This window comes from Patella vulgata, chromosome 1 (genome assembly GCF_932274485.2).
Source record: "Patella vulgata chromosome 1, xgPatVulg1.2, whole genome shotgun sequence".
NCBI lineage: Eukaryota > Metazoa > Mollusca > Gastropoda > Patellidae > Patella > Patella vulgata.
In genome coordinates, this window is record NC_065879.2 from 85029135 (window position 1) to 85048272 (window position 19138).

Sequence of the window (19138 nt, forward strand, 5' to 3'; positions counted from 1 at the left end):
TTGTTTATTTCTATAATATTAATTATACCCATTGTTTATTTCTAGAATATCAATTAAACCTATTGTTTATTTCTATGATATCAATTATACCCGTTGTTTACTTCTATAATATCAATTATACCCATTGTTTACTTCTATAATATCAATTATACCCATTGTTTATTTCTATGATATCAATTATACCCATTGTTTATTTGTATAATATTAATTATACCCATTGTTTATTTCTATAATAACAATTACTGTAAAGAAACATTATTTTTATAGCCAGCTAATTTAAGTTTAGAGTTTTCAAATGTTCCATTTGAGAAATATTGATGTTTGTAATATTCAAAATGTTCTTAAATGACCAAATGATATTACATGTATATGTTGTTAGCATCATACAAAGATTGGATATGGTCTGTTTTTTTTTTTAAAATGAATAATATTAATACCAATATTGTTACTTCAAATAATCCTTCTCCAATTGTCACATGTCCCTTGACTTTCAGTGATGCGAGAAATGGGGTTTAATGTCCACTCGACACAAACTAAGTCATTTTGGGACTACCATACGGTTTAGTTTTATCTCAATAATTTGCTTGTGTGTTGGGGTCTCTAGCAGTGGGAGGAAACCAGAGGAACCGGAGAAAATAAATAATATTAATAACAATTGTCAATATTGGTTTTGAAAGGAATCTTTCTCCAACCTTATAACTGTCAGATGTAAACAGTACTAAAATCTTATCTCCCTTGACTTTCTCAGACAACAATGGATATTAGAGAATGGTTAACATTATTGTTTGTTTATCTTGAAACTAACATATCATCGCTTTCATTGACATTTGAATGGCTAATTGTGGTCCCTGGTCCCTTCATATTACGAAATGAAAATCTGAGTCAACATTTGAATAGCTAATTGTGTAACACAAGGGGGAGAACTATATATAGGGTCCCTATAGTCCCTTCAAACTACGAAACGAAAACTGAACTGAAACAAAGCTAAATTAAAGCCAAACTCAATCGATGGAATATTTTAGCCGAACATCTATGAAAACATTGTTCCAATCAATTTGCTAACCGTCTGCTTTTTCATGCAGCACCAATCAGCGATCAGATACATATCACATGACATTTGTATGTCCTTTTGAAATCTCATGATTTTATGTGACGGTAACAATGACATATGTTAATATATAATACGTCATTGGACGGTAGTGTATTGTTTGAGCTAAAAACATTTGTTCATCTGCGGGACCATTTATGTCGTCTGCTGTGACTTTATGTAGTGCTAGACTTATCGATCGACCTAAAGCATTTGTTTGTCTGTGGGACCATGTTCGGCGTCTGCGGGCACCAAAAACAAAAAAATTTTTTTGATGTTTTTGTTCATCAACATAAATGTTCCATTGTCTACGCTAGGCTTAAGCAAAATGAAACAAAACAAATGAAATGGAAAGAAACCGTAGAAAAAACTACCATAAAAACTTTACCACTAAAAGTTCCTCATTTTAAGGATGAAGGAATAATTATTCGAAATATACAAAGGTAAAGTGAAAAATATGGCTTTGTGGAAAAATGAGTTTCCAGCTTTTTTGGGTGTTTTTATATTTCATACATTTACACAGGTCACAATTCTATGGAATACAATTACTGTTTAGTACTGAGCAACCATTTGACTACCCTTCTCTAGTTTTTATCAAGTAATTATCCAGTAATTCTATAGGATACAATTACTACTTGTTACTGAGCAACCTTTTGACTAGGCTTCTCTAGTATTCATCAAGCAATTCTATAGAATACAATTACTGAGTGAGGTTTGGATTAGGCTTCTCTAGTCATTATCAAGCAATTCTATAGAATACAATTACTGAGTGAGGTTTGGATTAGGCTTCTCTAGTCATTATCAAGTAATTCTATGGAATACAATTACTGAGCGAGGTTTGGATTAGGCTTCTCTAGTCATTATCAAGTAATTCTATGGAATACAATTACTGAGTGAGGTTTGGATTAGGCTTCTCTAGTCATTATCAAGTAATTCTATGGAATACAATTACTGAGTGAGGTTTGGATTAGGCTTCTCTAGTCATTATCAAGCAATTCTATAGAATACAATAAATACTTGTTACTGAGCAAGGTTTGGACTAGGCTTCTCTAGTATTCATCAAGCAATTCTATAGAATACAATTACTGAGCGAGGTTTTGACTAGGCTTCTCTAGTATTCATCAAGCAATTCTATAGAATACAATTACTGAGCGAGGTTTGGATTAGGCTTCTCTAGTCATTATCAAGTAATTCTATGGAATACAATTACTGAGTGAGGTTTGGACTAGGCTTCTCAAGTATTAATCAAGTAATTCTATGCAATACAATTACTATCTATTACTGAGCAAGGTTTGGACTAGGCTTCTCAAGTATTAATCAAGTAATTCTATGGAATACAATTACTACTTATTATTACTGAGCAAGGTTTGGACTAGGCTTCTCAAGTATTAATCAAGTAATTCTATGGAATACAATTACTATCTATTACTGAGCAAGGTTTGGACTAGGCTTCTCAAGTATTAATCAAGTAATTCTATGGAATACAATTACTATCTATTACTGAGCAAGGTTTGGACTAGGCTTCTCAAGTATTAATCAAGTAATTCTATGGAATACAATTACTATCTATTACTGAGCAAGGTTTGGACTAGGCTTCTCAAGTATTAATCAAGTAATTCTATAGAATACAATTACTGCTTATTATTACTGAGTGATGTTTCGACTAGGCTTCTCTAGTTTAAATCAAGCATTGATAAAATATAATGGGATATATGTCCATTATTAACTACAGTAAGTATTGCTTCTCTGGTCTTTATCAAGTAATTCTGTGGAATACTCCAAATACATACACACTGTAATCCGGATATTATTTAAAGGCTCAATACCACTCTTGTTGTAACTGAATAATATGTCCTAATCTTTATTCTGGTCAACAAATTGTACTATTTTACAATATACCAATTAATTGATGATATAAATTTCATCTTAACACACCTAATTTAAAAAATTGGAAAAATAGGATTTAATGGATAATTTACACAACATGTAGGACAATATAACACATCTAGTACTTAGAATAAGGCTATTTTTTATTTTCTGGAGCTGTCAAGCCAGCAAGAGTGTTATTGTCCCTTTAATCTTATATATTTAGCACTAGTTTTTTTTTCACATTCATACAAATTTCGATATCAAATTTTTGTTTGAAATTTCGTAAAAATCATTTAAAATCACCAAAAATCATCTAATTTGTACTTGTGTCCTGTCTTTATCAAGTAATTCTATGTAATACAATTACTGTTTATTGTCTATATCAAACGTTAATAAAACATAATGGATATGCCCATTATTACCTATATCTACCGTAAGTAATGTTTTTATATGTGTATAATTCCCTATCATATTTCTGTCTTCATTAGCCAAGTCGGAGCAGAACAGTAGGACGTTAAACCACCATATCATTTGATTTCTCTATCATATTTGATATGTTATATATCCAGAAGCCTAGTAAAAACATCACTCGGTAAGAAAACCGTCAGTAATTGTATTCCATAGAATTACTGATAAAGACCAAAGAAGCAATACTTACTGTACAGTCAGTAATTGTGTTTTAGGGAACTGTCACCTGTATATTACCAGTTTAATTAATGAAGGCTATTGAAACAATTAAGGATGCTAGTATAATAAGGTGGACAAGTGCCATTTCCCACAATCTGCCAAAAATAGTATTTTTGTATATTTTTAGACCACTAGAACACTAAAACTGACATATTGTGATATGTGGAATCAGAATAATAAAAATGAACAAGATGTTGAGAAAATCTGCACAAAATGGATTTATTTGAAAAAAATCAAATAATCTTATTTAAAAACTATGACACCTGTCCACCTTATTGCAATAGCACCCTCAATTTCAACATTTGTTTTGATCCATTTAATTTTGCTTTGTTTTTCCGAAGTTCAAAGGAACTCAATTGACAATGTTTTAAGTGACTTTAAACTATTTAAAGAAATGTGCCAGTGTCTCTTTAAAAAAGTCAAGGGTATATATTATTAGTACTCTTTACATCTGACAATTGTGATGATTTCTCTTGTGTGTAAATATATTTTTATATCTAGGCCAAACCAATTTAATTTTAAGTTCTTCAGTCTTGATAAACAGAGAGAGAGAGAGAGAAATGGGGTTTAACGTCCACTCGACACAAACTAGGTCATTTCGGGACTAACATATGGTTTAATTTTATTTCAATAATTCGCTTGCGCGTAGGGGTCTTTAGCAGTGGGAGGAAACCAGAGGAACTGGAGAAAACCCACGAGGTTGGACAGGCGACCCTACTCCTTGTCACGTACAACCAGGGATTCGAAACCACGCCAGTCGACTCAATGACAGACTTTATGCATTGAATCACATGAAAAATGTTCTGTTTCAATTTTCTTAATTTGGAAACGAGAACCAAAAGCTTTGGAACAGTTCAACCAAGTACTTTTGGTTTCTAGACTTTTTTCCTGAACAAATAACAAATTAAATCCCAAAGAACAGAAAATTAAGTTGGTGAGGCCTTTGATATTTTCTAGATACATACATTGTATACATATAGCTGTAAATTGTATAATTCTATTATTACAAGTACACAGGAACAAGCCCTGGTTTCACAAAACATTCTCAGACCTAAATTAAGAGTTTATTCAAAATTGTTGGCCTTATTTTAACCAAAATATAGCCCTTTATAACACTTATGTTGTTTTAATGTATCAAATACATCCATACGAAACTATGTACAAAGTTTTCTGTTTCTGGATCAAAGATATTTCTTGTAAACAGTGAATGGGGGCTATACTATATACCGGAAAACACCGAAAAACACCGGACGGAAAACAACCGGAAAACTGCCGGAAAAAAACATTTTATACTGAATACCGGAAAACACCCTAAATAGGTAACCTGGAGAAGGCATATACTATAAACCGGAAACTAACCCTAACCCTAACCCTAACCCAGAGGACCAGGCTCCGGGTTACCTATTTAGTGTGCCAGTCTCCGGGTTACCTATTTAGGGTATTTTCCGGTATTTAGTGTGTTTTCTGGTATTTAGTATTTTTGCGGTATTCAGTATAAAATGGTGTTTTCCGGTAGTTTTCTGGTGTTTTCCGGTAGTTTTCCGGTATATAGTATTGCCGCAGTGAATGATAGTTTCGTAAATTCTTAACTTCAGTTTGAGAAGGCTTTGTGAACTTGGGGCCTGGATGTAGGATCAATATATCATTAAAATATTTTATTTTAAAGATTTTTCTCTTGTCTTCTTTCATATTTCCGTTCAAGTTCCGGCCATTTCAAGAACAAAAACAAACTAGTATGGTTGACCTACTCTGACTGGAACCACATATGTAATATCCAAATACAGCTGTAAGCCATTTATGAGAAAGAAAATACTGTTTGACTGAAATGGTTATTGTGCTTGATAACGATAAGAGGATACTTGTCGAAACGTCGTGCTTTTAGAATAAACCAGTGATTGTTTCCCATAAAAATTGTGTTCTATTAAATTACTGACTAGTTTACGTCCAGTACCTGATTTGTCATTGGCTGGCAAGTTGAATCTCAGAGTTTTAATCCAATCAGAGAGCTTGTTTTAAACATATGCAGTTTTCTTTGGAAAACAGACAAAAAACCCACGACGAAATTTACCACGTCTGGGCAATCTAAAAGAACAGAAAGTCACAAACACATAACGATTGGATGACATCTTAATTACACGTTAGGGTCATTTCCACGTGACCTCTTTCTGATGGCAGAACATGACAATACTCCGTTTAATGACAAAAGGGTCATTTCAATGTGACTTAAATTGTTTCTGACTGTTGTAGAACTCTCCGGATGGCGTGATATGACCATACTCTCTTTAATGTCACAAACACTGAAAACATTTGTATAAAGTATTGTTGCAGGTGTAGCGTATTTAAATATTTAAAACGATGAAGTCTTTGACGGTGATGTGACAATATAGGGCCTAGGCCTACTGATCCACATAATTTAAAACAATGACGTCTTTGATGGTAATGTAGGCCTATACTCTGCGTAATTTCACACACTTAAAACATTTGTAGCCTAGGCCTATTGTAGGCCTATTGCGTAGCATATTTAAATATTTGAAATGACAGTCTCTGAGAAATAAGTATATGGATTCGGCGGCCATTTAGTTGCTGCTTAAATGCACAAACACTGAAACCAGTTGCAAAATGTAATGCGGAGCTATTTCACAAAAAGTCTTGTCCACATAAAATGGCTACTTCTCTATTAGATTTTTAGAAACTGCATAAATAATATGAAGTCCAAAAACTGTTATCACAAATCGTCCACACGACATTCCGAAACACAATGACAGAAATGTAAACACAATTAGCACAAGAACACACTCCCGAAAATGTATTTTCAGAGTTCCCTCTCCAAACATTCTCCCATGCAGAGGACGTCTCCTAGCAACCACTGCTAAATTGGCATTCGTTGTCAAGGTGCATTGTTGAGTGTTGCCATGCGAATGCGTGTCAGTTAATGCTGTACTAGTAGTAGTAGTAGTAGAATTTGCATGCACAATTATTCCGTTACGACATTTTGAAACCAAGTTTGGCACCGAACGGGAAGAATTAATAATCAGAGGTCCGTTGTTAGGGGTCAATGAAAGGTTATTTGGTTTGGTTAATGTTTTAGTAGGGCTAGTCGGTTGATTGTTATTCGGTTCCTCCGCCTTTGATGCATTTATCTCATTTTTCGACTCGGCAGACACGTTACTGCCGTTATTGTTTTTGACAACACTGCTTCGTGGAGTAATTTTTATTTCTTCGTTGTCTTCAATTTCTCCCAGATAAAACTGATTAGTAGAACTACACAATAAGTGCTCCCCAGAGCCTTGGTGAAAAACATCGTCAGGCTGTTGGCCCTCGATAAATCTACCATCACCAAGGTCATCACCCTCCTCACTCAAGCTACAATCTGTAACAAGACGGACAATGGATGAGGCCTTAACTACGTAAATTTGTTAAAGAGATTAACCTAAATGTTATATATATTTTAGCCTAAAAGGCAAAAAGCACACTCTTTCACCTGATGAAGCCTATACTTTCAGCCAAGAAGTGGGATAAATTAGAAGCAGCTCACCCCACCCAACCCCCACACTGATTACAAAATGCAATTTTTGTGTTCCTTATATTTACCATATCCTACTATCGTCAAAGACAAATAAAAAAAAAATGAAATGAAAGAGGTTCAGGGTTTTAATCAAACTGGTTTAAAAAAATAAAAGTATGAAATCAACCTGGAAAGAGTGTATGATTGAGAGGAAAAAAGAAATTGGATTTAATATCCCGATCTGAGTGGGTTAATGAAGATGGGCATACAACATATACTGTTGAAAGAATTAAAAGTATGAAATCATGATTGTGAAATGAAATGGGATGTAACGTCCTGATCCGACTGGGCTAATGAAGACGGGCATACGACATACTGTGTGCACTATGAGGGAAATTTTGCCTGGACAGGGATCTGTTGAGTGCACTCCAATGTGTACACAGGACCTTTGTATGATTGAGATGGGAAATGAAATGAAATGGGGTTCAACGTCAAACTGTACTGCTCCTATTGGGCTAATGAAGATGAGCATATGTCATACAGTGTGCTATGTGGGAAATTTGGCCTGGACATCAGCGTTACAGCCTACTCTTTTATCGAATTCCAATGCCCACAGGATCTGTTACGTGCAACCAATTTGTAGGACCTCAGATTTTGTTTAATTTCTTTCAAAATGAAAAGGGGTTTAACGATCTACATATCTGTACCAACCGGCCTAATGAAGGCAGGCACACATCATACAGAGAGAGAGAGAGAAATGGGGTTTAACGTCCACTCGACACAGACTAGGTCATTTCGGGACTAACATATGGTTTTTAATTTGATTTCAATAATTTGCTTGCGCGTAGGGGTCTTTAGCAGTGGGAGGAAACCGGAGGACCCGGAGAAAACCTATGAGATTGGATAGGCGACCCTACTCCTTGTCACGTACAACCGGGGATTCGAAACCACGCCAGTCGACTCAATGACAGACTTTATGATACAGCGCGCGCACGCTAATCATTCAGCCATCCACCCCCCCCCCCCACACACATCATACAGAATGTTTTGCCCAGACAGTGGGGCTACGGCCTATTCTTCATCAAGTTCCAACGGTTCAGAGTTCTTTTACGTGCACGCCTACATATTTTTGGCCCCATCTAATGGAAACTCTTGAGGAACTTTATTGCCTTTTCTCACTTAGCCACTGTGGGTTAAATCTTGTCAACAATCACGTGCCCTAACCCTATTTACATCTCACGAGCTTGATGAAATCAGCAGGTAGCCTTAATATTAAAACCTTACTGCCAGCATTGCACGCTTCTTTAAAGGTATAAATTTTTAAAAATCAATCCATCATGGTAGAAGAGTTTATTTAGTAATCTTTAATCAATCATTACCATAAATATTTCAAAATCAGTCGTTTCTATCAGACCTAGGAAGCTTTCATCATAATGATGCAGGACGGGTGGCCTGACAAGTACAGCTGTCTAGTCGTTTGAATGGGACAAAAAGCCGAGGTCTTGTGTATACATTGGCGTGCACGTAAAAGATCCCTTGACAGTTGGAATTCGATATAAGAGTAGGCCGTAATGCCACTGCCTGGGCAAAATTTCCCTCATAGCACACTGGATGGCGTATGCCCGTCTTCATTTGCTTATTTCGGAGCAGAACAGTTGGACGTTAAACCCCATTTCATTTCATTTACTTTCATTATAAAATATACATTCTGGTATAATAGATTCTAAATTTGGCTTTATAAATCCTTCGCATAATTTATATCAAAAAGTCATATCTCGTAATCTGAAATATCTGGATGTTTCAAATTCATGTGAGAGTCAAATTCATTATTTGGTGAAAAACAAATTCATCATTAATTGGTGACACTAAAATTCATTAATTGGTGAAACTACAATTCATTAATTGGTGAAACTAAAATTCATTAATTGGTGAAGATCAAATCCATCATTATTTGGAGTAGGTCAAATTTATCATTAGAACATGAAATTCATTATTTGGTGAAAGTCAAATTCATTATTTGGTGCAAGTCAAATTCATTATTTGGTGAAAAGTCAAATTCATTATTTGGTGAAAAGTCAAATTTGGTGAAAGTCAAATTCATTATTGGAGTAGGTTAAATTTATTATAATCATTATAATCGGGTGGATGTCAAATTAATTATTTGGTGAAAAGTCAAATTTGGTGAAAGTCAAATTTGGTGAAAGTCAAATTCATTATTTGGTAGCCACATTTATCATATGAAAAAATAAAATTCATTATTTGGTGAAAGTCAAATTCATTCTTTTTGAGAAAATCAAATTCATTATTTGGTGAAAATCAAATTCATTATTCGGTGAAAATCAACTTATTATTTTGTGAAAATCAAATGTATTATTTAATGGAAATAAATTGTATTATCTGGTGAAAATCAAACTTATTATTGGGTGAAAGTCAAAACTAGAAACTCATCAAAGGGCGAGAGGAACTTTCCATCTGTTCATTGTCCCTGCAGGGCAGATGAAATCTCAAGAATAGACAGACCATAGAAATGAAAATGGTCATGTAAGTCTCAAATTGGTCGACCTATTAGATTAATGAGCACAACCTAAATATTTGATGCTTTAAACATTTAATAATTATAATCTCTCCCGTCGAAGTCAAAACCTAGTAACTCACTTTTTTTATCAAAATTGAGTTAGGACCATATTTGTAGTTACTAGGGTATGTGCTTTCTGTTGTTGTACTAGATATTCTAATCTTTTGATTTTGTAAGCAGTTACACCCATGACACAACCTAGCAACTTCCTTCATTTATCTAGTATGCCACAGAAAAACCTAGTAACTCAATAGCTAAATCAATGGATAAGCTGGGGTTTGATATTCATTCATTACGTTTTCTTTTGTTTTCTCAAAATAAGAAAAACGTGAGTTACTAGGTGTTGCCTTTTGACGGGAGATTTATACTCATATCATGTATTAAACAGGCATTATGGGAGATTAGATAAAGAGTTGACAGTTCTCGCTATAATAGTTAAAACATAGATAACGTAAATAGAATATGCTGAAAATTTCAGTCAATTAGCTTTTGAATTTTAGGCTAGCCTTGATCATCATTACTAAAGCCGGTACGATAAAAAACATAGTCTGGATTATCCATTTTTACGTTTAATTATTTTTCAGAAAATGTATTTGAATCCGCTAAATATCGCCGGCTAGCGATAGCATCAAGAGTTGATTATGGCCTGGATAAGTTAATCAATGTCTAATTAATAATTTAGAAAACATTTCAGACCTAAAGAAAGACCTGCAATAGGCAGATTTAGCTCTTACATAATGCATGTTTGACAATTCTAAATTTCAGCCACAATAATCTATTTTACTGAACATATAATCAATAATTCTAAATTTCTATAGATCATCTCTCCAGTATCAATAATTCTAAATAAAATCTCAAACTTGTTTATTTTTTTTCTAAAAAAAAAAATGTCACGTGATCTGCACAAAACAAAAGAAAAACTGAATCTTATAAAAAAAAAAAGAAAAAAATTGAGTTTTAAATAAAGATGTGTTGTGACAACCGTACAAATTGCAATTTTCTTTATTTCTCGCAGTGTGAAGCGTTTTTGATATCTCGAAGCGAATGTCAAATGGAAACAAAAAAAAAGTAGAAGTCTTTAAATTGTCATAGCTGAATGTCATTCAGTTTCTATTCCTACGTTTTTTTCATGGAGTGATTGTTGTTATTTGAAAAGAGATCATTAAAGTATTTCGATGGAACATAAATCTGTTCTTTCTCAGAGTAAAATGTTTGGTTTAAAAATTCCGAAGAAGTCAAAGTCTTTAAATTGTCTTGGCTGAATGCCATTCAGTTTCTAGGTCTATGTTTTTTCATGGAGTGATAGTTGTAATTTGAAAAGACATCATTTAAGTATTTCGATCGAGTAAACTGTGTTTGGTTTAAAATTTCCGAAGATTTTACTTTTTCTCCATAACTGATGCACAGATCATTGTTTAAGAGATAATTTTCAGTTCAAATTTCTAGTAACATTTTACACTTTTTCTGAAGAAAATCATTAAAGATGAATAATTTCCCTCATAGCACACTGTATGGCGTATACCCGTCTTCATTAGCACAGATCCGAGCAGAAAAGTAGGACATTAAACCTTATTTCATTCATTACGTTTTCCTTTCTTTTCTCAAAATAAGAAAAACGGGAGTTACTAGGTGTTGCCTTTTGACGGGAGATCTATACTCATATCGTGCATTAAAGGGCCCCGGTAACAAATTCGCAAACCCCGCCAAGGGGCCAACCCCGGTAACCCCGCCAATTAGTAACCATAGAAACCCCACCAGGGTTTTGGAATAGTATAAATAAAAACGCCCAACACATGAGTCCAATCAGTCTGAAGAGTTCAATACGAACGAAACTAGTCACATACATTCAGGATAACCAGGTCTCCATAGCCACCTTATCTCTTATCTTATTTCATTCATTCATGATCCACAGCCAAATGAATTCAAAAACCTGTGTCTGATGCATATGGATAAAAGCAAAAATTATCTCACCACCTCTACTCCCAAATTATTTATAAGGAAGAGACAGGCCTATAACATTAGGTATATCCATTAATCTTTCTGTAAAAATATCATTTTTTCTTCCAGAGAGAGTTTAACCGCCACTCGACAAAAACTAGGTCATTTAGGGACTAACATGTGGTTCAATTTTATTTCAATAATTCGCTAGCACGTAGGGGTCTTTATAGCAATTGGAGGAAACCAGAGGACCCAGAGAAAACCCACGAGGTTGGACAGGCGACCCTACGCCTTGTCACGTACAAGCGGGGATTCGAAACCACACCACTTGACTCAATGACAGACCTTGTGATCAAACATTAACCATTCAGCCATCCACCCCCACCCCCCACTATTTCCTCTATAATGTTATTAACCCGTTAAGCGTGACGTTTTTAAAACGTTAACTACCCCCTATTGTGTAATTAATTTGATGAAGTGACGAAGAACTATGTACTATGTTCTAAGAATAGGTTGGAGAAGATACCCCCAAGGCGTTATATTACGCCCTACACACAGTGAGTGGCAGTTGTCCAGGACGTTATATAACGACCTACGCACTTTTATTGAATATAATATAGTTTTAAAAAACTGTGGCCAAAGTTGGCATCTTTCTAAAGTTTTATATTGACTGGGAGAAGGGTGATATAAGCCATTTCCTGTTTCCCAACCCTATTCTTATCGAAGTTGCAATTTCATATTTTTAAGTTATATTTTTAAAATGTATTAAAATAAAGCCCTTAAATAGATGGTATCTATAAACAGTCCTACCTTGTTAAAGAATAATCCTATTAATCCTATAATTCACTATTGCCAGTTGAGAAATTGGCAAAAATATCATTTTCAACTTCAAATTCAAACGTTTAAAGATAGCTATTCCATGGTGGGGAATAAGAAAACAAGGGAGGTAATTGTGTTATTATTTCCGGTGTGAAGATTTTTAAGTGTGAGAAAGATAACCTATGATCGTAAAATAATGAGTTGACAACCTATTGAGCAAAAGATATAGAAATAATTATGTTTTGACTTTCTTAGAAAATATGAAATTGTAACTTGAAATAAAATCTAATTTAAAAAAAAACAATGTTGGTATCTTTAATATATTTCATATTGACTGGGAGAGTCTATTGAATATAAAATAGCTGGCCAAAGTTGGCATCTTTAATAAGTTTTATATTGGCAGGACTGTTTCTGTAATAAATACCGGTATTACACAATCTACGAATCAATAATTGATTACGACAATCTGTCTCATTATCGAGGTATATTAAGTAACAATATTATTTACGATTTAGCTGATTATCCATATTGAACCATTGAAAAGAAATGAAATTGGGTTTCACATCATACTGTTCTGCTCCTACTGGGTTTATGAGGACAGGGCCCAGTTAAACAATGAAATAAAATCGAGTTTTAACGTCAAATTGTTCTGCTCCGACTGGGTTAATAAAGACGGTAAATACATGTATTAACAACCTGTGAATTATTTTTTAGACTGAAATGGGTTTTAACGTACAATTGTTCTGAATCGACCAGCCTAATGAAGACGGCCATATCAATCACTGAAATGGGCTCATTATCCGTAATAAGCTTGATTTAGTTTGAAACATGCTGCCAGATCAACCTATCCATATACAGTAGGGTTCACTGAATATAGGTTTTAACTTAAAGGAGTGGTCCCAGATGGAGCCCTGGATTAAGGGTTAAGGGGGGGCGTAGGGTGGATGGGGGTTTTGGGGGTGATGGGGGGGGGGCTTTCGCTACATCCAGAGACCCCATTATCAAAAGGTTCCCTAAACTGGTTTTAAACAAATTTTTGTACGATAAATAAATATGTCAAATCACCTTTGGTTATTATTACGAATCTAAAATCTTCATAAGTTAATTATTACGGTTGAAAGTAATGAAGGGCCTAACAAGGATGTCTGTCTAGTCGTTTGGATGGGACAAAAAATAGAGGTCCCATGTACACATTGGTGTGCACATAAAAGATCCCTTGGCAGATGGAATTCGATATAAAAATAGGCCTTAGCGTCGCTGTCCGGGCAAAATTTCCCTCATAGCACACTGTATGTGCCCATCTTCTATAGCCCATTCAGAGCAGAACAGAAGGATGTCAAACCTCATTTCATTTCAGCTCACTTCATTTATTTTTGGAAGTGAGGAACCAAAAATAAGGTACATTGTGACAGACCAATTATTTTGTATTCCAGTTTTAAGGATCATCAAAAACTATGAACATTTATAGCCGAACAAATAACCCACATATCTAGGAGGGTGGGATGAACAACATTGTGATTGAAAATGATAATTAAATGTTGTTTTTTTAATATTGAATCATGAATGGAAATATGTCAACATGTTCTGACACTGTTGGTATGGGTGGGTGGGTGGGTGGCATTCGCATGGATGTAAGTGTTGAAATGCTGCAACAATCCCTTATTTGTTGGGTCTTAATAACGCTGCAAAGATACCTAATATCTCCCTCTGTTGTTTTTATATCTTAATCAAAGATACCTAATATCTCCCTCTGTTATTGTTACTTAATCAAAGTAAGAATTTATTTATAAACATCATTTTTCAAACCTCATTAGCAGCCTACCAACTCCACTTATTTTACCTACCAATGACCTTATTATTATGATTTCTGCTAATCTTAGAAACATTATGTCAAAACCTAATAAGACAGTAAATATTATGCTCCTCTTAATAGTCTCAATCAGCCCAGAACAAATTATCTCTGCTTGGACTACAATGAATGTAGTCTCAATCAGCCCAGAACAAATTATCTCTGCTTGGACTACAATGAATGTAGTCTCAATCAGTCCAGAACAAATTATCTCTGCTTGGACTACAATAAATGTTAGTCACTGAGTATACAGTGTCAAAGGTCATAGGTCAAGAGTATAAATGGCCTTCATCTGGAATTTGAAGTTGGGGGGGGGGGGGGGGGTGAATGGCCTAGTGGTCTAGAGTGCTATGCCTTGGCCTCTAGCTGGCCAGTCACCTCTGACTTGCGGCTGTGGTTTCGATCCCTGGTGTGAGTGTATGTGGCTTGGAGATAGGGGTGCCTTCTCAATCTCATGGGTTTACTCCGGATACTCCGGTTTCCTTCCACAGGAAAGACCCCTGCTAAGTTAATAAAAACGAAAAATAAGACTTGTCGGCGCTATCACCTTCGGTGGAAGCGGACGTTAAATAATAAGAACAACAACAACATTTGAAGTTGCATTATATACGTTGTGTAATAATGTGTGTCTAACAAAAGTCTGTGAGAGAAATGGGGTTTAACGTCCACTCAACACAAACTAGGTCATTTCGGGACTAACGTATGGTTTAATTTTATTTCAATATATCACTTGTGCGTAAGCTTCTTTAGCAGTGGGAGGAAACCAGAGGACTCAGAGAAAACCCACAAGGTCGCATAGGTGACCCTACTCCTTGTCACGTATAACCGGGGAATAGACACCACGCCAGTTGACTCAATGACAGATTTTATGATATAGCGTGCACATGCTAACCATTCAGCCACCCAACCCCAGCAAAAGTCTGTGACAGGTGCAGTATGTCCAGGTTTTGAAATAATTAATTCTTCGATCGTTTTCAGTCAGTATATTTACAGTATCTATAAATTGTGAATCTCTCAAATCCAATATAATTCCTTTATCTCTCTATTTAGTTATTTTTTATTATCCGTTGATTGAATTGAACCTATATTATTATTGTTATTATTATTTGTGAATCTCTCAAATCCAATATATTCATTATCTAGTTATCTTTCAATATACGTTAATTGTATAGAATCTATATTATTATTGTTATTATTATTTCCTATAGGATATGAAAACACTGATAAAATTTCATAAATTTTAGTTAATTACTGAGACAACACCAAATACATAGTTAAAATACAGTTAAATAATACTTCGTGATAAGAAATAATACCTGTTGATTGCATTGAGTCTATATTATTATTGTTATTATTATTTCCTATAGGATATGAAAACACTGATAAGATTTCATAAGGTTTAATTAAGTACTAAGATAACCAAATACATAGTTAAAATACAGTTAAATAATACTTCATGATACGAAATAAGTTTCTAAACTTACAAAATTTCAATCTGATTAAGACACAGATCCTATTTCGTTTCGTGTTTATAGTTCAAAATTTCATTTTACTTGTCTTTACTACACTAGGATCTTGAACTGTTGTTGTTAATGTTATTGACGTGTTGTGGATGGTGTGAAGGATTAGCCAATGAAACAGTCTGTTACAGTGAGCTTTATACATGTTTTGCACGGAACTGTGGGTAATCAACCAGTACGTAATATCAATTCTGATTGGTTAATCAAATGTCTGACTTCATAGGGTCAAAAGCCGCTTGTATGACCTCTGACCCGACCTATCGCTACAACATGTAGTGTAGGCCATCGAAAGTATAAAAAAACGAAACAAAATGTAGATTTGTATTTTAATCAGATTGAAAAAATTTGGATCTAGCAACCAAGTACTTTTGATTTTTAAAATGTTAAAGGTCACTGGAAAAGTATCACAAACGGTTCGGGCTATTCTTCGTTTGTAATGTATATTTAACTGTATATAAAGGAATATTGAAATGGATTTCTAATTGGACTTTCAATGTACAGTGACCACCTTCACCAGAATACTTCCCCACAAATGAGCTATATACACCCCCAATCCTAGCTCATCCATATGTATGAAATATTACATGTATCACCTAGGTGCGTATTCAAACGAAGAATAGCCCCGAACTGTTGGTGATAAAAGCTTCATAAATTTTTTAAATAATTTTAATAATGCAAGTCCTTATGTCTTTTCCATAAGGACTAAAATAACGTCACAGATTGTTTATTGTCGGAAAGTTATGACTACTCAAAGAGAATGGCGGAAATTACTAACATTGAAATTCACCTGTTACAGGTAATATTGACATTCAGATTTGTGTTATACTTATAGAAAGGATATGTTGACATAATTACTTTCATTATTTAAAAAAATTTTTAAGCTTTTCCGGTGACCTTTAAGATGTTTCATCTTATTTCTTCAGGAAAAAGACTAATTCAAGAGACTATTTATTTATCAGAAGAACAGAAAATTCAATTAGTTTGGCCTAAGAGTAAAAAAATTTAGCAATTTCTATTAGTTTTAATTAAAATCACAAATACTAAAAAATCTAATCGAATAGCTTTGAAAATGTATTTTAATTTTCATATTTGTTTGGGCAATATCGAAACAAGACCCTGGGGTCCCATGATACCTTTCCTAGCTTAGATATAGTACATAAAGGTTGTGTTCGAGTCAATTTTAAATGTCTGCAACTGCGTCATCAATTTTGTGTTCATTTAAATGAAGTGGTCCGAGACATGTTTTCATCTCTTCTAATTACCGGTAGTCTGAATTGTCTTCAACAGATAAATGTCCATTAAAAACCTTACTGCAAGTCACAAATGAAATGAAATGGTGTTGAACTTTCTACTTTTCAGCACCGAATAGGCTAATGAAATGAAATGAAATGAAATGAAATGGGGTTTAACGTCCTATTGTTCTGCTCCAAACAGGGCTAATGAAGGTGGGCATATGCCATACAGTGTGCTATGAAGGAAATTTTGCCTGGACAGCAGTACTACAGTCTACTCTTATACCGAATTTCAACTGTCAAGGGATCTTTTACATGCATGCCAATGTGTACACAGAACCTCGGTTTTCCGTGCCATCCGAATGATGTCCTGCATCACTGACAAGGGGGAACCATGCATAGCCTAATGAAGATCGGCATACAGGAATTAAATATGAAAAATAATGAGTTGAAGTTATTTTTTATTACGTACAAATTTGAATATTTTATTGACACATTATTTTTAATTGTGGTCTGAAACCGCCTGCTTAAATAACAATTAGAGTTATGCCCCTTTATTTTCAGTAAAAAATGTCAAACAAGAAAAGTTTTGGAATCCCAACACTGCCACACACCATACAGTGTGCTATGAGGGTAATTTTGCCCTGACAGCTCATAAGTGGTATAATATTGTTGAGCGGGTAGGGTGAAAGTTGAAGTCACTGAAATTAGTAGTAAATTTAAGATAAAAATTCCCCCCCTTTTTGGAGACCAGGTGCTATTTATTTTTTTGAGGGAGCAAGGACAAGGGGCTGCACACAAACGGTTAGTATCAAAATAAATAAAATTCATGTGTCACTCCCATTAAATGCACTTTGGAAAATAAGGAGAGTGGATTAAAATGAAAGGAAGGAAATGATGAAGGGAAGGAGGGAGGGAAGGGAGGAAGGAAGGAAGATGAATTAAACAAATAAAGGAGACAAAAAATAAATTCAGAAGAATGAATAGAAATAGAATTAAAAAAAACAAGTTAATAGAATAGTTTACTTATGCAACAACATGCATTATCTTTAATCAAATTAAACAAAGTTTGTTTTCTCTTAATATCAATAAAATATATCATGCTAAAAAAAAAAAGGGAACATTTTGTTTTATTTTTGGTGCCTAGAAGATTAATACAGGCCAAATTACAATAATGCAACAAGTTTCTGGACGATGCACGTTATACAATTATTAAATATACAAATACATAACCAAAATATACATTAATATAAGCTTTTACCAGAAACATTAAAGTTTAAAGTATTAATGTATATTTCAATTTATACCTAAACATTCATTAATATAATGTTTTACAAGAAACATAACAGTTAAAAGTTATATTAATGAATATAATCTTTTAACAGAAACATTATAGTAAAAGTTTATATTAACTTATATTTCAATTTACAAAAAAAATATTCATTAATACAATTTTTCACTAGAAACATTCAAGTTAAAAGTTGTATTAATGTATATTTTAATTTACACAAAAACATTTTCATAATTGCTGAAAGATTCTTTAAAATTTCTTTTAAATAATAATCAATCGGAGACTTAGCTATATCTCAACTGGGGGAGGTGGAGGGGGTCAATTATAACTGTTCTTTAAAGCGGCATTATGGAAGATTAAACAGAGCTATAATAGTTAAAGAATAGATATGGTAATGTAAAGAGAATATGCTGAAAATTTCAGTCAAATTACTTTACTCTGAGCCAAGAAATCCCCCTTTAACACTGTAGCCTTGATTGTCATTGTTACCTTCGTTACGATAATAAACAAAGTCTTGATCATCCGTTTTTACGGTTAATGATGAACAGCCGTTGAATCTTAGATCTGGGTGGGTGGGGGGAGGTCTGGGGCAGAGTATATATATATTTTTCTCCGCCATTCATTGAAATAACGAAATAACGTTGAAACAAACAAATAGGTAACGCATTGACACCGTTTTGGCTCACTCCACTATATACTTATACATGTATCAACCTAAATGAAAAGAAATATTGTCTCAAAGCTTCAGATTTGATCAAATTCTTGT

The 19138-nt window shown here is 34.1% G+C and overlaps 1 protein-coding gene across 2 annotated transcripts in view; it reads right to left on the reverse strand.

Moving 5' to 3' along the window:
- Positions 1-19138, reverse strand: part of LOC126821028 (myopalladin) — a 133942-nt gene that overhangs the window by 22431 nt on the left and 92373 nt on the right. Inside the window, exon 4 of one of the 2 annotated variants that reach the window (XM_050549296.2) lies at positions 6226-7013. The exons of the other annotated variant lie outside the window; for it this stretch is intronic. Coding sequence (XP_050405253.1) covers positions 6310-7013 — 704 coding nt within the window. The 3' untranslated portion in view covers positions 6226-6309. Of the gene's footprint in view, positions 1-6225; positions 7014-19138 lie in introns of those variants that run through there. 2 annotated transcript variants of the gene reach the window in all.